The sequence below is a fragment of the Nipponia nippon genome, unplaced genomic scaffold (genome assembly GCF_047370975.1).
Source record: "Nipponia nippon isolate SJK-2023a ecotype South Korea unplaced genomic scaffold, ASM4737097v1 scaffold_11, whole genome shotgun sequence".
Classification (NCBI taxonomy): domain Eukaryota; kingdom Metazoa; phylum Chordata; class Aves; order Pelecaniformes; family Threskiornithidae; genus Nipponia; species Nipponia nippon.
In genome coordinates, this window is record NW_028262302.1 from 3704357 (window position 1) to 3721236 (window position 16880).

At 37.0% G+C, this 16880-nt stretch overlaps 1 protein-coding gene across 8 annotated transcripts in view; it reads right to left on the reverse strand.

The window, feature by feature from the left end:
* RALGAPA1 (Ral GTPase activating protein catalytic subunit alpha 1) overlaps window positions 1-16880 on the reverse strand; it is a 138694-nt gene that overhangs the window by 49050 nt on the left and 72764 nt on the right. For all 8 annotated transcript variants that reach the window (XM_087747205.1, XM_087747206.1, XM_087747213.1 and 5 more), the window contains 4 exons: window positions 10630-10740; window positions 9566-9634; window positions 7627-7761; window positions 6692-6875 (listed from right to left, as the gene is read on the reverse strand). In XM_087747205.1, coding sequence (XP_087603331.1) covers window positions 6692-6875; window positions 7627-7761; window positions 9566-9634; window positions 10630-10740 — 499 coding nt within the window. The remainder of the gene's footprint in view (window positions 1-6691; window positions 6876-7626; window positions 7762-9565; window positions 9635-10629; window positions 10741-16880) is intronic.

The window sequence follows — 16880 nt, forward strand, 5'->3', positions numbered from 1 at the left end:
CAAAGGAACATAGATGCACAAAACCTCTAATCCATCTTAATTTCCCCAGGGAGCATACAGCTGTACGTTAGGTTGAGAATAATACTGGATGATTTTAAAGTACCAAATCAAAGACTGGGCTACCTACACTGAACTCAATATAACAGTAGCAAAATTTTCAAAAAGCCCATCTCATGCCCCAACTGCATTTTGAGAAGTTTCAGGCTGGAAAAACTTGGAGGGTGAAAGAGAAGTTAATTGTGCCTATCTTATCTGAAATTCAACTTGTGAGATGCACTGGTATTTCAATATGGTTTTGCCACGTCCTTCTTCGTTGCACACCTTCCACTTGCATGCAACATTACCTAAATTCACAAAAGGCATTTCTTAATGTTTATACCACATCTTTCTAACCCAGTACTTTACTGTTATTGGATTCTTCTATCAAATCCACTCTACATTACCCATGAAGTACAGAGCTGGTCAAAGTGACTCTGTCAGGCAGACAATCCTCAACTGCTCAGAGTACCCGCTGAAGAACCCATACACAAAAGTATTACACTGTTGAAGATCACAGGTAGAAGAGAAAACAGGATCAATATGGCAAAGCACGTATTTCTGCAGCCTCTCTCTTTTAACAGGACCTGGGTGCCGCCCTGAGTTTGGGATTTACAAGGGGAAGATAAATCAAGACTCTATTCCTCAGGATTACATCATATATTTTAAACTATATTAAACATTGAAAACTGCTACAAACACTTCCCACCTTCTTTCTCACCAAAAATCCATCGAACTAGAATGTTCTGAACGTTACTTTTTCATTCAGAATTTACTGAGAAAATGTAACGTCCTGGTATGATGAAGTATTGTATGATGAATTCACCTCCCTTTATATTGTGCATTTATACACAATAAAAACTAGTGTTTAATAAACAAATTTCTTTTTGCAGTTTAAGCTGTCTTAATTGGTTTAACTGGAAAAATAAAGGCAAATTTGTAATGCATACTGACTGTCATGACAGATCTTTAGTTTCTGAAGCACTGGATACATTCTGCGTCTGCAGAAGTAAACAATTAGTATATATTTGCCTTCCCCCTCCAGGTTTGGATAAAGCATGTAAGAGACATTTGGGATTCTGGCTCTTCTCTACCTTTAGGGAGCACTAGATCTGAACTGCAAAAAGGAAACATTTCACCCTGTTAATAGTTGGCAAAATCAACTTAATTTTTACACTATTCAAAAATGCAGAAAAACTCAAATACTTTAATAAATTAAGACCTTGAAAACTAATATAAACAAATTAGATATTATATTTTTATTATGTATCACATTCTTGAGGTTTAAAAATTTACAAACACAAAAACATTCCGTGAAGCTGAATTAAATGTCCAAATATTGATAGCATACAAGGAAATTAAGTTATAGTGCCATCTGCTGAAATATAAGAGGGAACTCTAAGAAAGTTTAGACAAGAGAAAGAGAAAATAAGTTGGATCCTTGAAGGATAATTTGTCAGTGCAGTACTAACCAGCACCTGGACAATGCAGAGGCTGGCTCATCTTTGTCAGGATATTTATGCCAAGTGTTTAGCACCTGGCACTGCACAGATAAGTAAGATAATGCTCTTCTCAGGTTCCTAGGAGCAAAGACATGTGAGCTTCCCAACTACCTGAAGTCTCACACTGTGTAGGTTAAATGCCTTCAGTTAAGTTCTGCTGAAAAACCTGAAGAAATGAGAGGGACCTGTTAGCATGTAAGTTATTACTATTACTGTTCTGTGGCAAACCCTAAAGATCTCAAACCTGACCATGGTTGTATTGTGCCTGTGTGCATGAATTTACTTCCTTAGGAGCCTAAGGGACATATGGAAAATAAAGGTGATACAATGAGAGAAAGAGCGGAACACTGAATTTAAATTCAGAAGGTCCATTCGCAGTCCTACCATAGTCTTTCTCTGAAAATTTTACTCTTGAATTAAAATAACAAATAAAAGAATTGGGATATAAATCTATCATTGCCTCTTTTATAAAGTGAGAATGATACTTCTCATTGAGTTTTCCCTCAGAATACAGTATTGTTGATCTAAAAATGACACAGAAAACTTAAATCAGAAGTATTAAGAGAAGCATACAGAGAAGTAAACTGTAAGATGTAACCTGTTATGTTGAAATAAAATAAAGCAGTCTCAAAACATTTTTGACACACAGCAAATCAGGTTTTGGTGATGGTTTCCCTTAGCAAAAAAAAAAACAAAACAAAACCCAAAAAACAACCAAAACCAAAAACAAACCAGTAATGCTTTTTGAAAATATGAGAATTTTAAATTAAATTCCTAACTTCCGCAATCAGGAACAACTGGACATTCAATATATAAGAATTCCTAAAATGAGTATCTAAACCATGCTCTTTGTTTCTGGAGGGCAGATCAAAATACACAATAACACAAGCCATCACAGCTTTACCACAAATTCTACAAGCTAAGCCATACCGTCACACATTAAAGCAGTCTAGCTGGCTGCTTTGCCAACCTGTCCTCCGGAGTGAACTCATCTCTGCTCTCTTTACAGTCTTGTGCTCGGGCAATGTCATTTATATGTGTACATGACCACTCTGTAATTTGCTAGAAGCATGTTATATTGGCTATTTTTCTCAGTCCCTGAAATTACCTCATTTGTGGAAAGGCTGAAGGTCCATCACCACTGATCTGTATCAGTGACATGAATGGAGGATTCCTGAATTTCCTTAAGATATGTTGTTAACTCTTCAATTCCACTTTGGCTGAACAGCTTCTAAACAACTACAGTTACGCAGTAGAAGGAAAAAGTAATGACTGAGGCTGGAATTTAACTCTCCTCACCCTTTTAGCTATCTAAAGAATGATGCACCTGTACAGACTGATTCATGTCAGTTAGAAGCCCAAATTGGAGAAATGGGATGAATCACTCTGGAAACTCTTCTCCTTCTCCATTACATTTAGAGGGAGCCTAAGAGAATTCAGTTTAGCTTAGCTACCTGTATTTTCCATTAGTTTAAGGAAGTCTCACTCCTTTCTAATTTTAAGCTTCAGGTATAGAGAGATGTGGTTACAGAGAACCCATCTCTAGAATATCCCTCATGAAGCACAAACTGCGCTAATCTGGATGCACCATGTATAAAGTGTTTTTTTAAAAAGTGTACTTTTTATCCCCTTTCAGTAAAAAGGCAAACAGCAAAGACTTAAAAGAGAAGTACTTTCTATTTCTGTTTTTTAAATAAAAGCTAAGGCTAAACATCAGATGGGGGAAACCTTTTCTTCAGAAATTGAAATATATTAGGAAAAATGATCGATCTATGCAAGAGAGTTTAAAATATGTTTGGAGAAATATGACAAACGGAGAAAAATCCATGAAATCAATAACTGATGGACCACTGTATCTATGCAATGCAACTATTACCTTCCAATCATAACTATCCCTAAGAGATTTGTGATCTATGAAGAACAGATTTTGCAATTATAGGCAAAATAATTTTGAAACAACTCCCACAAAATATTATTTCCTTATGACTAGACTCTATTCAATAGTCTGATTTTGCTGTCTATTGACATTAGAAGATGTATAGCACTTTTTGTTTAATGCTACATATTTTCACGTATTTTCATGCTTTCCTGCCAATACAAGGGTCACAAAACCCCTCAATTTTACTTTTTCCTAAATGTTTGCATCATTTAATATAAACAACAAAAAAGCTTTGAAGGAGAGACTCCATTTTAATTCTCCCTCATATATGTTCATGGTCCTGCAATGACATGTAAAAGATCAGAAGGAGGTAACCACATCATGGCAGAATGCAGTCCAAGTTAGCTTTTGCACATCTAAACTGTACAGTGAAGGGCTATAATGCTATACTGTCCTTGGAGAAAGCGTACCTCTGTCAGTGTGAGACTGAATCCAGGCTAGTTAGGTGCGGTTAATTAGCACAGGCAGCACTTGTTTGCCTGTACTGTAGCTAGAGGAAGCCGTTGTCAATACTAGCCAGAGGAACAGTTCATCAGCCTTCAGGTACCAAGGTCAGGTTGGACGGGGCTCTGAGCAACCTGATCTAGTTGAAGATGTCCCTGCTCATTGCAGGGGGGTTGGAGCAGATGACCTTTAAAGGTCCCTTCCAACCCAAACTATTCTATGATTCTATGTAGACAAGCCCTGTGATTCCTTAGATATATGAAAGCACCACAGACTTGCTGTCTGCAAGTTCTAATGATGCAAGAAAAGCTTCCTGCTGATGTCTTTATTGACAGATGTTAAAAGTTCATTCTGGTTTAAATATAACACTTTAGTATACTTAACACTTAATTTCAAAATTATTCTTTGTGTATCTTATACTGCAATCTACCACTTTACCTGAAACCTACAGAAAGGAGGACAAAGAAAATTTCACAGATAATCCTAGGTATAACAGGTTCCTTGTGAGAGAGAGCACTTGGAAAGTTACTGAAACAGAGAGGGGAATAGTCCTCTTCTCTCCCCACATCACCCATTTCTAGAGGATTTATCAAATCTTTGCCCTGCCATTTATTGCAGTGCTTGCTCCAGCCTCTCAATAGATCCTGTCCCTGCTACACAGCTGTATCACTGAAAGTCCCATATCTTCACGGGTCTCATACCACATCGTACTGTGGTAAGTGTCCGTAAAACTGGTGATGGATCTGACCTTGAACAATGGGAGGCATAACAGAGCACATCAATCACATCTATTAAACTGATCAAAAGCACCCTGTCTTAAGAATTCTGGTGTTGCAGTACTTTCAGCTTTGCGTGTGACCTAAGGGAAGAGTCTAGCAATCCTTACCCTGTCTTTGTCAACTTCCTTGATTTCCCTACAACTGCCATCCTGCCCATTTCCATTCGTTCGAAAAAGGTATCATGACAGCACTTTTACTCTACTGAAAAAGAGCACTGGCATGCTGCTCTGTGGCTAGCTTGCACTAATTGACCCCCTGTCTTGATTGAGTCCCAGACTGGTTGTTATCCACTAACTTTACTCCTCTCACTCCTCCAACAATGCCAGGGAGAACAGATGCTGTGTGATCAGTTAAGCCCTGCCAATTTTATTCTCTGCCTGGCAATGTGGACTAGAAGTGCCAAGGTTGCAAGACCAGGGTTGCATTATAATGCTGTAGTTTGCCAATTAAATTTCACGATCTGACTTACAATTCCAGAGCCCTGAAACTTTAAAAACATATGGGGCTTCCTTAATTCATCTGGAGAGATAAAAGGAACAACTGAAATTACTTTTATTTAGAAATTTAACAAGAAATCATAAAAGAACAGATCACGTACGGAAATGCAAAATGAAGATATCGATGCTAAGGCTTTGTGCAACTACATTCATTTAAAGAGAAATCTATTCAAGGTTGTCTTTTCAGATTGTCAGATTAAACAAGCCACATGGCATTTGCTGCTAACCCATAATTACAGATTATTACAGAATACAAAAGATGCTAGGCATAAAAAGCTACTACAATTCACTACACTGTAATAGAACATGCAGTGGAAGTTAATTTTGGCAAATGCTTTAAATATTAGCTTTACATAATATGTATAGGTGAGACTGTAATTAGGACAGAATGAATCCTTCGAAGCCTCTTTCATTCTGACCCAGCAGATGATTACTTTTTACTAATAAGACCACGGCCATTTGACAAAAAGCCAACTATAGTAGCTTGCTTCATTCTTCAGTAAATTTAATAATTACAGCTCCTCCTGCCAATAGTTCTCAAATCAGACTTGTTCAATCCAATACTGAGCTTATTAGGGGACAGCTCTATGTTTAGAATTCTTTGGCCAAAAAAGTACTTGAGGATGATGAAGCATGCCTTAGACAAGGGCACAATGATTAGCCATTTTCTCTACATAAAAAACAGCACGTAGTCACTACAGACCACAAAATCACCTGCTGTTAGCACACAGCTGCTACAAAGAGCTTCTGCATTTATCTGGTTCTTAATACCTTTAAGGAAGCCTAAATGGAACAACTTAATATGGAGGGAGAATAGCACTACACAGAGTTTCTGGTATCAGTATTAATCTCATCTTTTTCAATTTTCTTCCCAATGTAGCCATTTGATATTTACTAGATACACTGCATAATATGTGCTACTCCCTCTGTAGCTTAGTTTCTTGATTCTTTGTTTTTATGTCCGAGTTCTGAAGAAAATGTTAATTCCCAGGTCTCTTAAGGTTCTAAGCAGATGAGATAAAATTTCTCTCATTTTAGAAAACTCTATGGTTTTAAACAGTGTAAACAGATTGACAACAAATTATGATAGGTTAAAAAAAATTCAGAGAGAGCTTTCAATATTGCAAGCTCAGATAGGAAAAAAATCCAAAATATTCTTAGAAAAAGGAGCAAAATTAAGAAAAAATAAATTAGTTTACTGAAAGTAAAATGAAAAGCAACATTTATCCAAGCTGCAGTACTTAACACTTTTTGCTGATACACAGAGCACAGAAGGATCCATATCAAGTCAGTCTTTGTGTTGTTCAGAACTGATACTTATTTTCAGTTAATCGAACAGTAATTGCTCAAAATTATCTTAGCTTATTCCATACTAATAGTTCTTACCTAGTGTCTAGGTATAATTTAAAATTTATGCTTTAGACAAACACTTCAATACTGGAAACAAAGATAAGATCTTTTTGAAAGAAAATGCATTTAGGCAATTTGACAAACCTTCAGTGACTGGCTGAAGTTTAGAAGACCTCTCAGAGTCTGGAGAATGCAGTGGTTCTGGTTCTTTCAAGCTTTCTAAATGCATAAAAGGATCATAATCCACACATGCCAAATCAGAAAGGCTTAGAGGAAAATATTTAGGGTTGCTAAAACACTGAGATCCATAGACACATCCATGCAGAACCTAGAACAAAACCAGAATTTCGTGACATTAACTACTGAAATTTCTACTTGATAGTTTTATAAGAAATAACATTTATTTTTATTTACATTTTTAATTGATTTGTTAGAACCAGGTAGGCAGGACAAAATGATGGAAAATTTTAGATGCTTAATGTTTACAGAAACAAACCCTAGTCTGCAAAGAAAATTGTTAAAATAGTGTCTACACTGAAGTGGAATTTAACAATAAAGAAACAAGAAACAAAACTTACAACAAATCACTAAGCTACCTTTATTTTTAGATCTTCTATCTTCTTTAATTATATACGCTAGGTCTAAGCTGCTGGAGGTTTTAATCCCCTTACCTTGCAAAAAAAATACCTATCTTTGTTCTGTGTCCCTAGAGACAGCAATTATAACTTGGTGCTTTTTACTTTGCTTATTGCTAAATAAAATTGCTTGGTATAAAAAAGCTACTTCCTCGTCTGTCTTAAAAGTATAGCTGGTCTCCTACAACACAAATGTCTGCTATCGGTATGACATACAAGAAGTAACTTGGTTAAACATCACAAAACATAAGACAAAATTAACAATTCCAAATCTACCAAAGATCAAGCAGTTACAGTAAAATGTACAAGAACTAAGACAGCATTCCACATTTCAGCAGTAGAACGAAAGGTTAGCTTACAGAAAAGCTGTGTCTTCATTTCCATGAAAACTGACACTACCTCCATACATAGAAATTCTCATTTAGCGAGTAAAGAAACATGTACCTTATATATACAATTAAGAACGGATCTTTCAGTCTTATCATTTTCTGCTCCTGTAGTGTGAAGAGGCTGCAGCAAGGTCTTTAATGGCAAGGCCATTATCCAATCCAATAAGCACAGAAGTAAAGAAACCACCAACTGGAACAAACACTTTCAATTACAAATCAATTAAACCAGCACCTGCTACTTCACATTTATCACTGTATTTTACTTCTCTGTTTTACTTTCTTTTCTTAGTTCAGTAGAGTCAGCCTTCTGCAGTAATGGCAGATCACACTTGTTTAAAAGCCACTGTATGTTCGAAACCTACGGCATCAGTAAAAATTTGGCTACTGAGATATTTAACAAAGACCATCCATATAACAGTTTCTCATCATGGTGAGTCTGTGAGCAGATACTGTGGATACCCATGATTTTTCAAAATTGATTTGTAGGGTGCTGGTTTTAAAATGATTACACATGTACAAATTAAGGCTGATGAACCATTCTGCACATAAATCTTACTGTAAAGTGAATCAAGGATTACACAAAACAACTATTTCAGCTGCATTTAGAGCTTTATAAATAACACAAAATTTCCTTCACAACATGTCAATAACGTTACGCAGCACCAGGTATCATCTGAAAGAAATCCAACTGCTTTCTGTATTGTAGGCTACTCAGTCAGCAAAAGAACTAACTCCCTCTAGGGGATGTTTTTAAAGACTGTAGAACAGAATTAGATTAAGACACACATACACACAAAATTATTAATAACTTACTGGCTTCAAATAATTATTTTTCATTTCTAAAACTTAGCTGTGGAAGAGGAAAATATTCAGATAAATAGCTGCAAGATTCTCTAAAATATTTCCCAAGTTAAATAAAAGTCTTTCAAGGAAAATTCACTTAACTAATCTACTAATAAATGACATATAATCATACTCATTTCACATAATACATTACAAGTTTATCTCTCAGAGGCACCATATAATAAACCTAATGATGAAGGGCTCTGAGTTTTTTTATCTTAAACCAATTTTTAAGAAACCCATTAGGACTAAATTTGTCAAACTAGGTAAGCCAATTTTTGATATGATATTTCACGTACCATGATCAGCATCAGTTCATGGGGAAACTTACTGACTTATACAAAACACTTCAAGAAGAAAGGTGGCTAGCTTGGCATACTGCTGTAGTCTACAACAGCGACTGCCTCCTTGCGAGCAGAGAGGAGAGGCGAAACAGAGCTCTGGAGGCCAAAATGAGCCTGCTATGAATGCCAGCTCCCGCAGGAATAGGTGGCCCAGAACAACACAGCTGCCAGCGACAAACTGCACCAAAGTGCCCAAGTTTAAGTGACCACTGTGTCCCACAGTCCTAGAGCAAAGCCAAATAATTCAGAAAAGATACAGCTTTCAGGAGGCAGAAAGTACTACTGTGGGTATCAGCTGAAGAAGGAGCCTGTCTTAGCTAGGGGACTCAGGCCCACTGAAAATACGAAAAGATAGCAATTGTTTTGAAGGATGACAACAATCAAATTCACCTGAAGATTACAGGCTATCTTGCTCAAGAATGTACTTAAAATAGAAAGTGCAAAAAATCATAATCTTATACATATTTTGAAAGGTATTCTCTACAAGTTGAGAATGTATTTTCACTGTAAGACAAGTTTGAAAAGTCTACATTACTTTCCTTGCTTGTAAGCTCACTGAGGATAAAGACGACTTTCTCATTATTGAAAACAATCAATCTCAATTAATTTTAAATGCATATTTTCCTACAAAAACTTCTGAAATTCACTTGCATAAAGAATATTGCTGGAATTCTGAGAAGACTATACTGTGCTATACTTAAAGAGCTGAATCCCTACTTTAAGGCAAAGCTTAAATTTTGTAACAATGCTGTGTCACACACCTTTGCAATTAAATTGACACATTAAAAAGAAACGAAAAATGTTTACCCTCTTGTCCTGTTCATAAGAGGAGGCTTCTGTACTGGGTAGCAGATGGGTAATAGTTGCTATCAGAATCTGGGAAAAATATAGCATAGTCTCTTTAAAAATACAATTTAAATATTTAAAGTTAAAATAAATTTTTAAGCAGGTAAATGTGACACAATACTAGGTTCATGGTTAAATTCTATTAAAGTTATTTTGAGGCAAATTAAAGTACCCCTTGCCACTTTTTTTTTAATAAAACCCTTTTAATTGAATTTTGCAGAAGACACTGAAGGAATACATTCTGCTTGACTGACGTAGGTGCATTACGGACAATGAAATTACGCAGCTACTCCGAATATTCAGGCAGGAAGAGAACTTGATTCAACACACTTGTAGGGTGCAGGAAGGAGCCTGATGTGGGTTTGTGTACAGGGCTATTTCAGCACCATTATTTCTTAGATCTGCTAGAATTTGTAAACACCTTGCCTCTGCTTAATCAACAATAGGACTGCAGAGGAACAGAGAAATGCTTGCTATATCTCTTAAGAAGCTTCCACACAATTCTCTTTCTGGTTACCTGGGAGACCTCTATCTTTTCTCTGTGGTTCAGACTCACAGAGGCCACCGTCTACTTTCTTGTTATTTAAAGTGTGTTCAAAATAATTATTTTTGCTTTATACTGAAACACTTTAATGCAAAGTGTTTTGCATACGGATATGCAAAATACAATTGCAGATCCATATTTTAAGTAATCACTTTCTCACTAAACTTAAATAAATATATTTGAAGATATTTAACATTTTTAAAAATTGCTCTTTATTGACAATATTCTCATGTGAATAACAACATAGTTGTATTGGAGAAAAAATAAGCATGATATAGCCATTTTACATGTTAATATTGGAGTCAGCAAGTAAGTGCAACATGAACCCACGCAATTAATGTTCAGTAAGATTATGTTTCTACTAATTTAACATTTTGTGCAACATACTTGTCAATATTCTGGTATTTTGATTTCGGTGAAATACATTTTACTGTTACATTTAAAATAATTAAAAATTTTCAAATTTTTAAAAATTACTTACTTGAATAATTCTTAAAGGTGAATCAGCTTGATACACTTGAAGTCTATGTACATAATGTATCAGCATGTTCAGCATACTGCAGGCAACTTGGGCTACTGTTTTATTTGGAAACTAGAAAAGAGAATACAATCCAGTAACAATGACTACATTTCACACAGCACTATGTTAGTGGTAAGGTGGTCAGGAATTATGGTGATGGTTTTATACATATAGTTCCTTATGTGCCTGTTTATCGGAGGAACAGAATTAAATTTTACAAACTTTAAAAGGAATTATTTTATAGTCATAACCAAATGTTAGCAGCTACAATCAAAGGTTTGGGACAGACAATCAGTGAGCTACACGCAATGAGGGAAAGGGCAGAGACTGGTTAGTACAGTATCATGAAGGCAGGAAGAACAAATTAATTTCTTGTTACCTTAATGATTATTGATATTAACACATAACTGCAAAAAAACAAGGATCCAAATCTGAAATCAGAGGTCTTTGTTGAGAACCAAGGCAGGTGAACAGCCGTGTATCCAAAATGTATGGTACAGCACTAATAGTGAGACTAACTGTTCTGTATTTGCTAGTGACTGCTGTGTACAGCGCTTGTCTGAATGGAAATGAATGCACCTCGGCTTCTCTGCTTAATTCCTCTTTTCTCTGTTGTCTTTTAAAGGCAGGAAGACACTGCTGCACTGAAGCCTGCCTTCAACAGTTACTAAAATGTTTAAGTTACTCTGTTCATCAAGGTGAAAATGAATGCATTTGTACAATTACTCCCCAGCTGTGGGAGTGGATGCACACACTGCCCTACACTCCTAAGTGGGAAAACAAAGGAATGAAGTCACAGGGATACATTTCCCTAAATTCTTAATGCACAGGACATGTAATTGAGGCTTATTCCTTCATCGCACTTGCCTTAAAACATTAAGCTGTGCACCAAACAAAGTGAATTCTACAAGTGAATTTTATTCACCTAAGACGTGAAAATCCTACAAATTTCAGCTAAAGACAAATCTGAGCAAAATGGTTGTTAGCACAGCAAAATTATAGGCTTCAAAAGACAGCAGAGACTACACAGAAGAAAAAATAACATGCAACAGCCCCAAGAGAAGGATTTCCAATACATTCTTATTCAAGAAAATACTCTGTTTTTACTGAAAACACGTATTCCAAACCATAATACTGATGAATCTCAAATCACTCAGAAAACAATTAGGTAATTCATGATTTAAACATGAAAGATCCTATTCTATTTCTCCAATGAAGAAAAGTGACATCAGAATTCCTGCATTCTTAAAAGAATAAAAAAGTAGTTTACATGTTTTAACCTCACTTAGCAGTGAAGCTGTCACAGGTGTGTACTGCAAGGTGGCTAAGTGTCTACCTCTGAACTCAGAGAAGGGTAATTATGTTGCAAAAATACTTAGATTGAATCTCTTGGCTTCTTAGACCGTTTTCTTAATCAGTCCAGTTCTATTAACCTTTCAGGGAAGGGTATATCTCACAAACCTTTAAAAAAAAAAAAAAGCTTTAAGAAAGCTGAAATGGCTGGGCAATGAAGCCTGAACAGAAAATTAAGGATTTCAGAATAAAATTTTTGAATGGCAAAAATTTAAAGGTGGAATCATAGAATCGTTAAGGTTGGAAAAGACCTTCAAGATCATCAAGTCCAACCGTTAACCTAGCACTGCCAAGTCCACCACTAAACCATGTCCCTAAGCACCACGTCTACCTGTCTTTTAAACACCTCCAGGGATGAAGACTCAACCACTTCCTTGGGCAGCCTGTTCCAATGCCTGACTACCCTTTCGGTGAAGAAGATTTTCATAATATCCAACCTAAACTTCCCCTGGCGCAGCTTGAGGCCCTTTCCTCTCGTCCTATCACTTGTTACTAGGGAGAAGAGACTGATCCCCACCTCGCTACAGCCTCCTTTCAGGGAGTTGCAGAGAGCAATAAGGTCTCCCCTCAGCCTCCTCTTCTCCAGACTAAACAACCCCAGCTCCCTCAGCCACTCCTCATGAGACTTGTTCTCTAAACCCTTCACCAGCTTTGTTGCCCTTCTTTGGACACGCTCCAGCACCTCGATGTCCTTCTTGTAGTGAGGGGCCCAAAACTGAACACAGTACTCAAGGTGCGGCCTCACCAGTGCCGAGTACAGGGGCACTATCACCTCCCTGGTCCTGCTGGCCACACTATTCCTGATACAAGCCAGGGTGCCATTGGCCCTCTTGGCCACCTGAGCACACTGCTGGCTCATGTTCAGGAGTGGGTCAACCAACACCCCCAGGTCCTTTTCCGCCAGGCAGCTCTCCAGCCACTCCTCCCCAAGCCTGTAGTGTTGCAGGAAAATACACTGGAAGAAAACTCTGCCTTGGGCCACCTTCTTATCAAAACAGAGCTATAATTTTTTACATTTAAGCTCTTGAAAAAAACATTAAAAGTGCAAACATAAGCAAAAGTATGGAGTACCAAGCTTTAATTAACATTTTTTATTTGTGGTATCTATGTAAGCATAAAGAAAGACTACGAATGACTCTTACAAGTCAGCCACAGACATGGAGTACACAGGGTAGTTAATTCTTGTTCTGACCTTCCCTGTTTCTCAGTGGACGCAGTTTCACGCTACTGCTGGCTTTTAACTAAAACATGGCAGACCTTATATCTGCATGTCTTCCCAGAGCCTATGACCCGAACATCATTATATTTTATCCCTCACGAGACAGCCTCTCTCCATGCTGTGAACGTACACTGTAAGAGCACAGTAAGCAGGGTACAGATTCTAATGTTCAAGCTCAAGTGACAACCAAAAACAATTAAATCAAATTGAAAGCATAAAAATTTGATTACAGAACTCAAGATCAAATCCAGATTGCTGGAAACATCCTTACAAGCTTGCAGGAAAACCCCAAAGTCACTGGAGAGGACAAAAAGGGTGGACAATCCAGAGTAGCTTACTACGGAGTATCCAGATCACTGAATTTAAGAAAAAATTACCTGAGAAAAAGGCCTGGAGACTTTGCAGAGTCTTTGAATAATCAGCCATTCACTACTTAAAAACAGGGGGAGCAGGTTCTTTTTTTTTTTTAAAGGGGATCAACAAGCTCTAAAATGAAGACAAGTGAATGATTTCTAGTGCTGGTTTATGCAAATTAGTTAACCTCTTTCTGTTCTCTGGTTGAAGAGAAATTTTTTTTTTTTTTATTTAAGAAAGGGAACAAAAGTCTGAAGGGTATAAAGTAATGAATATGAATAAAATTCAAATCTTGTTCACTCATATTTTTCTTTTTCATGGGAAGAGCACCAGGTAGGAAGTTTTGATCAAAAATACGGGGATCGGCGCAAACAGATCAAATCCTTCATCTACTTCAGAAATCTGTCCCAGTGTGGTCAATATATCACATTTCAAAACAACGCACAGGCGCTTTAGAACAGACAATTATAGCTATGTCCTGGAAGGACATTTTCCTAAACTCAAGCAGCAACACTGAGTTTATGCTGGATAGCAAAACAATTCACCCCTTTCAAGTCAGCTGCTTTGTTCTGACTTTTCTTCCAAGACCCTTCAGTGGTGGCACAAAGATGGCTGTGCGATGCTACTAAACTTTTCACTATCTGTTCTCTATCTCAGGAAAATGCTGTATGTTATGAAGCATAAGAATTCACTACTTTGGTATGATTTTATATACAGTAGTGTAATTGTGGGAATAATTTTTAAAAGTTACTTGATGGGGGGGGAAGCTTTCAATGAACTGGAACTCTGCCTGGTACCTAACTCTAAGGGTTGTTCTGGGAAGTCTTGACATACTTTTCATCCTTGCAAGCACCCACTGCTTTCTGGATGTTACATTAGTAGTTTAACCTTGTCCCTACTTGCAAATAACCTATTTTTGGAACTCATTCAACTAAGCCTGTAAACACAATTTTGTGATGTATCTGCAGCATTTTTGAGAGAAGCGTAATATAAAGATGAGACGCAGGGGTCTGGATGGCTGGTTAGGATCCTTCAGGCAAAGACTTCAGCAGAGGTTAGCCCAGGTACAGCAGTATTGCCGCACTGCTGGGACAAGTGCTAGCTATACTGAGAGTGAGCTGCTGGACTGCAGTTCTGAATATGCTTCTGCATTTCAGAAATAGGCATATAACTGTTGCTAACATTTCTATTCAATGTTATTTGGTCAATTGTGCTTATCAGTAAATTGGACTAGAACTATAGCTTCCTATCCATTCATTTCTCCTGAAAATAAGGAAAAGAATCCATTCTGGGAGTTCAAATCTCTGACTGTTTGGAAGGCAGGAGATTGCTTAGGTAACAAATTAGAGCTAATTTGTTTCTCCCATGATATATTTATGAACTTTTCATTTCATGATTAAACTCTGTTGTGAATGTATACCACTGCTCAGAACAGGAGAAAAGCCAACATGCTCTGGATGCTTTTGCCAACGCAAAGCAAAGCAAAGTAGAAATATAAATATCTTTGTCTTCTCATTCAAGAAGTAATTTATGTTTAATATAAATGAGATACAAATAATTGGTTTAATAAATACGTTAAAGAAAAATAAGAGAAATCACAGTGAATGTTAGGATTAAAAATAGTTCAAACTTTGATAAATTGCAGAAGTAAGATAAAAACAGCATCATTTGCCTAATACCAAACTTGCACAGGAACTTGATAAAATGCACTAGTTAAGGGATATTAAAAGCAAGGGGAAAACCCTGGGAGAGAGTATTAGTGAAGCTGCAAAGGATGAATGTGATTTTGCAAAACAGGAAACTGCAATTTAGAGTCTAATACTAAAGGCCCTGCAGCTATTCATTTTAGATGTAGACTCAAATCCTGCTTCACAGGATGTGATCAGCTGATTTGCTAAGATACTTTTCAGATTCCCATTGCTGAAAAGAAGAGTTAGTTCACAACATCTGACACAAGCCATGTATAAGAAGTGTACACCCTGATTTTTATCGATGTGTATATACAGAAAGACTAGACTATTCATTGAATTTTTGATGTAAACAAAGAGCATGTAGAAAGGTTCTGAAAATAAACTGGGACATATTTAAAAAGTTGAAGATAATGTTCACAAACATGCAAGTTTGCAAAATGCTAGAAAATAAAATGTTTTTAATAATATTCTAATTATTCCATAAAATATGAACAGATATGAAAAAGATTTGCAAAAAGTAGGAAAACAAAACCACTCACCAAGGAAAAAAAAAAAGGAAAAAAAGTGCAGCTTTTTAACAGAGATGATGAAAGGAATATACTGTTGCTATAGTACCACCAATACAAAATCTCACGGCCAGAGTTGAAATCTAGTGAGACAAGTTTCAGAATAGTGACAACTGTCAGTCACAAAAGGAAAGGCAAACAAATGTCAGAAAATCTCTTCTATTCAGAAGCATTTTTATAGGCGTTGCACCACAATGAACTAGTGATATCTGAGCAAGCTGCATTTCTGGGTGAGAATCACTGTGCATACTAGCCATGTTTAACAGATTCAATCAGAACAGCAAATACCAAAACAGTAAATCACCCTAGATTTCAAGAACTTAATGTGAAGGTGTTTATGCAGAATTGCATGGTGACTACCAGGGACTGTAAAGTTGTATCTTACAAATTAGTTTCAGAACCATTGTATTGGGTGTAGGCGGGAAGGTTTTGGTAGTGGAGGGCTGCAGGTGTGGGCCCCGTGGAAAGGGGCCAGGGACCCAGTGCTGTTCTTCCTATTTTCCACCCCCTCCTGCTGGGGGTGGGTGAGTGAGCGAGCAGCTCAGTGAAGGTTTGGCTGCTAGCTGGGGCCAACCCACCACACCCTTTAAAAAGGAAAAGTTAAATCCTTCTGAAAAACTGTAAAATTACCCAATATTGCAGCATGCTTCATAAAAAATGGGAAATAAATTTTAATGACAGCCATAAAAACAGGTGCTCTTTACTTCTCACCAAAATCAGAGTTCTCATTATTCCCTTTCAACAGGTAGTTTATTCACATAAACTTTGATGCCAACTCTTGACCCGTCTTTGGATTCAGATTTTTTCTAACAGGTACTGGCCTGAATGACACGTCCTGGAATGACCGTAGAAAAGCACTTTGCTACAGGAAATCAAACATGCTCCAGTGCTTCCACGCATGCGGCGTAAGTACTCTACATCTCTCTCTAAATATCTGGCCAGGGCTGAGAAGCAATACTGCATAATGCAATGGCTCTCAAACTTAGAAGTGAACAGGCACAGAATGTAGTCAGGATATGGGGATAATGG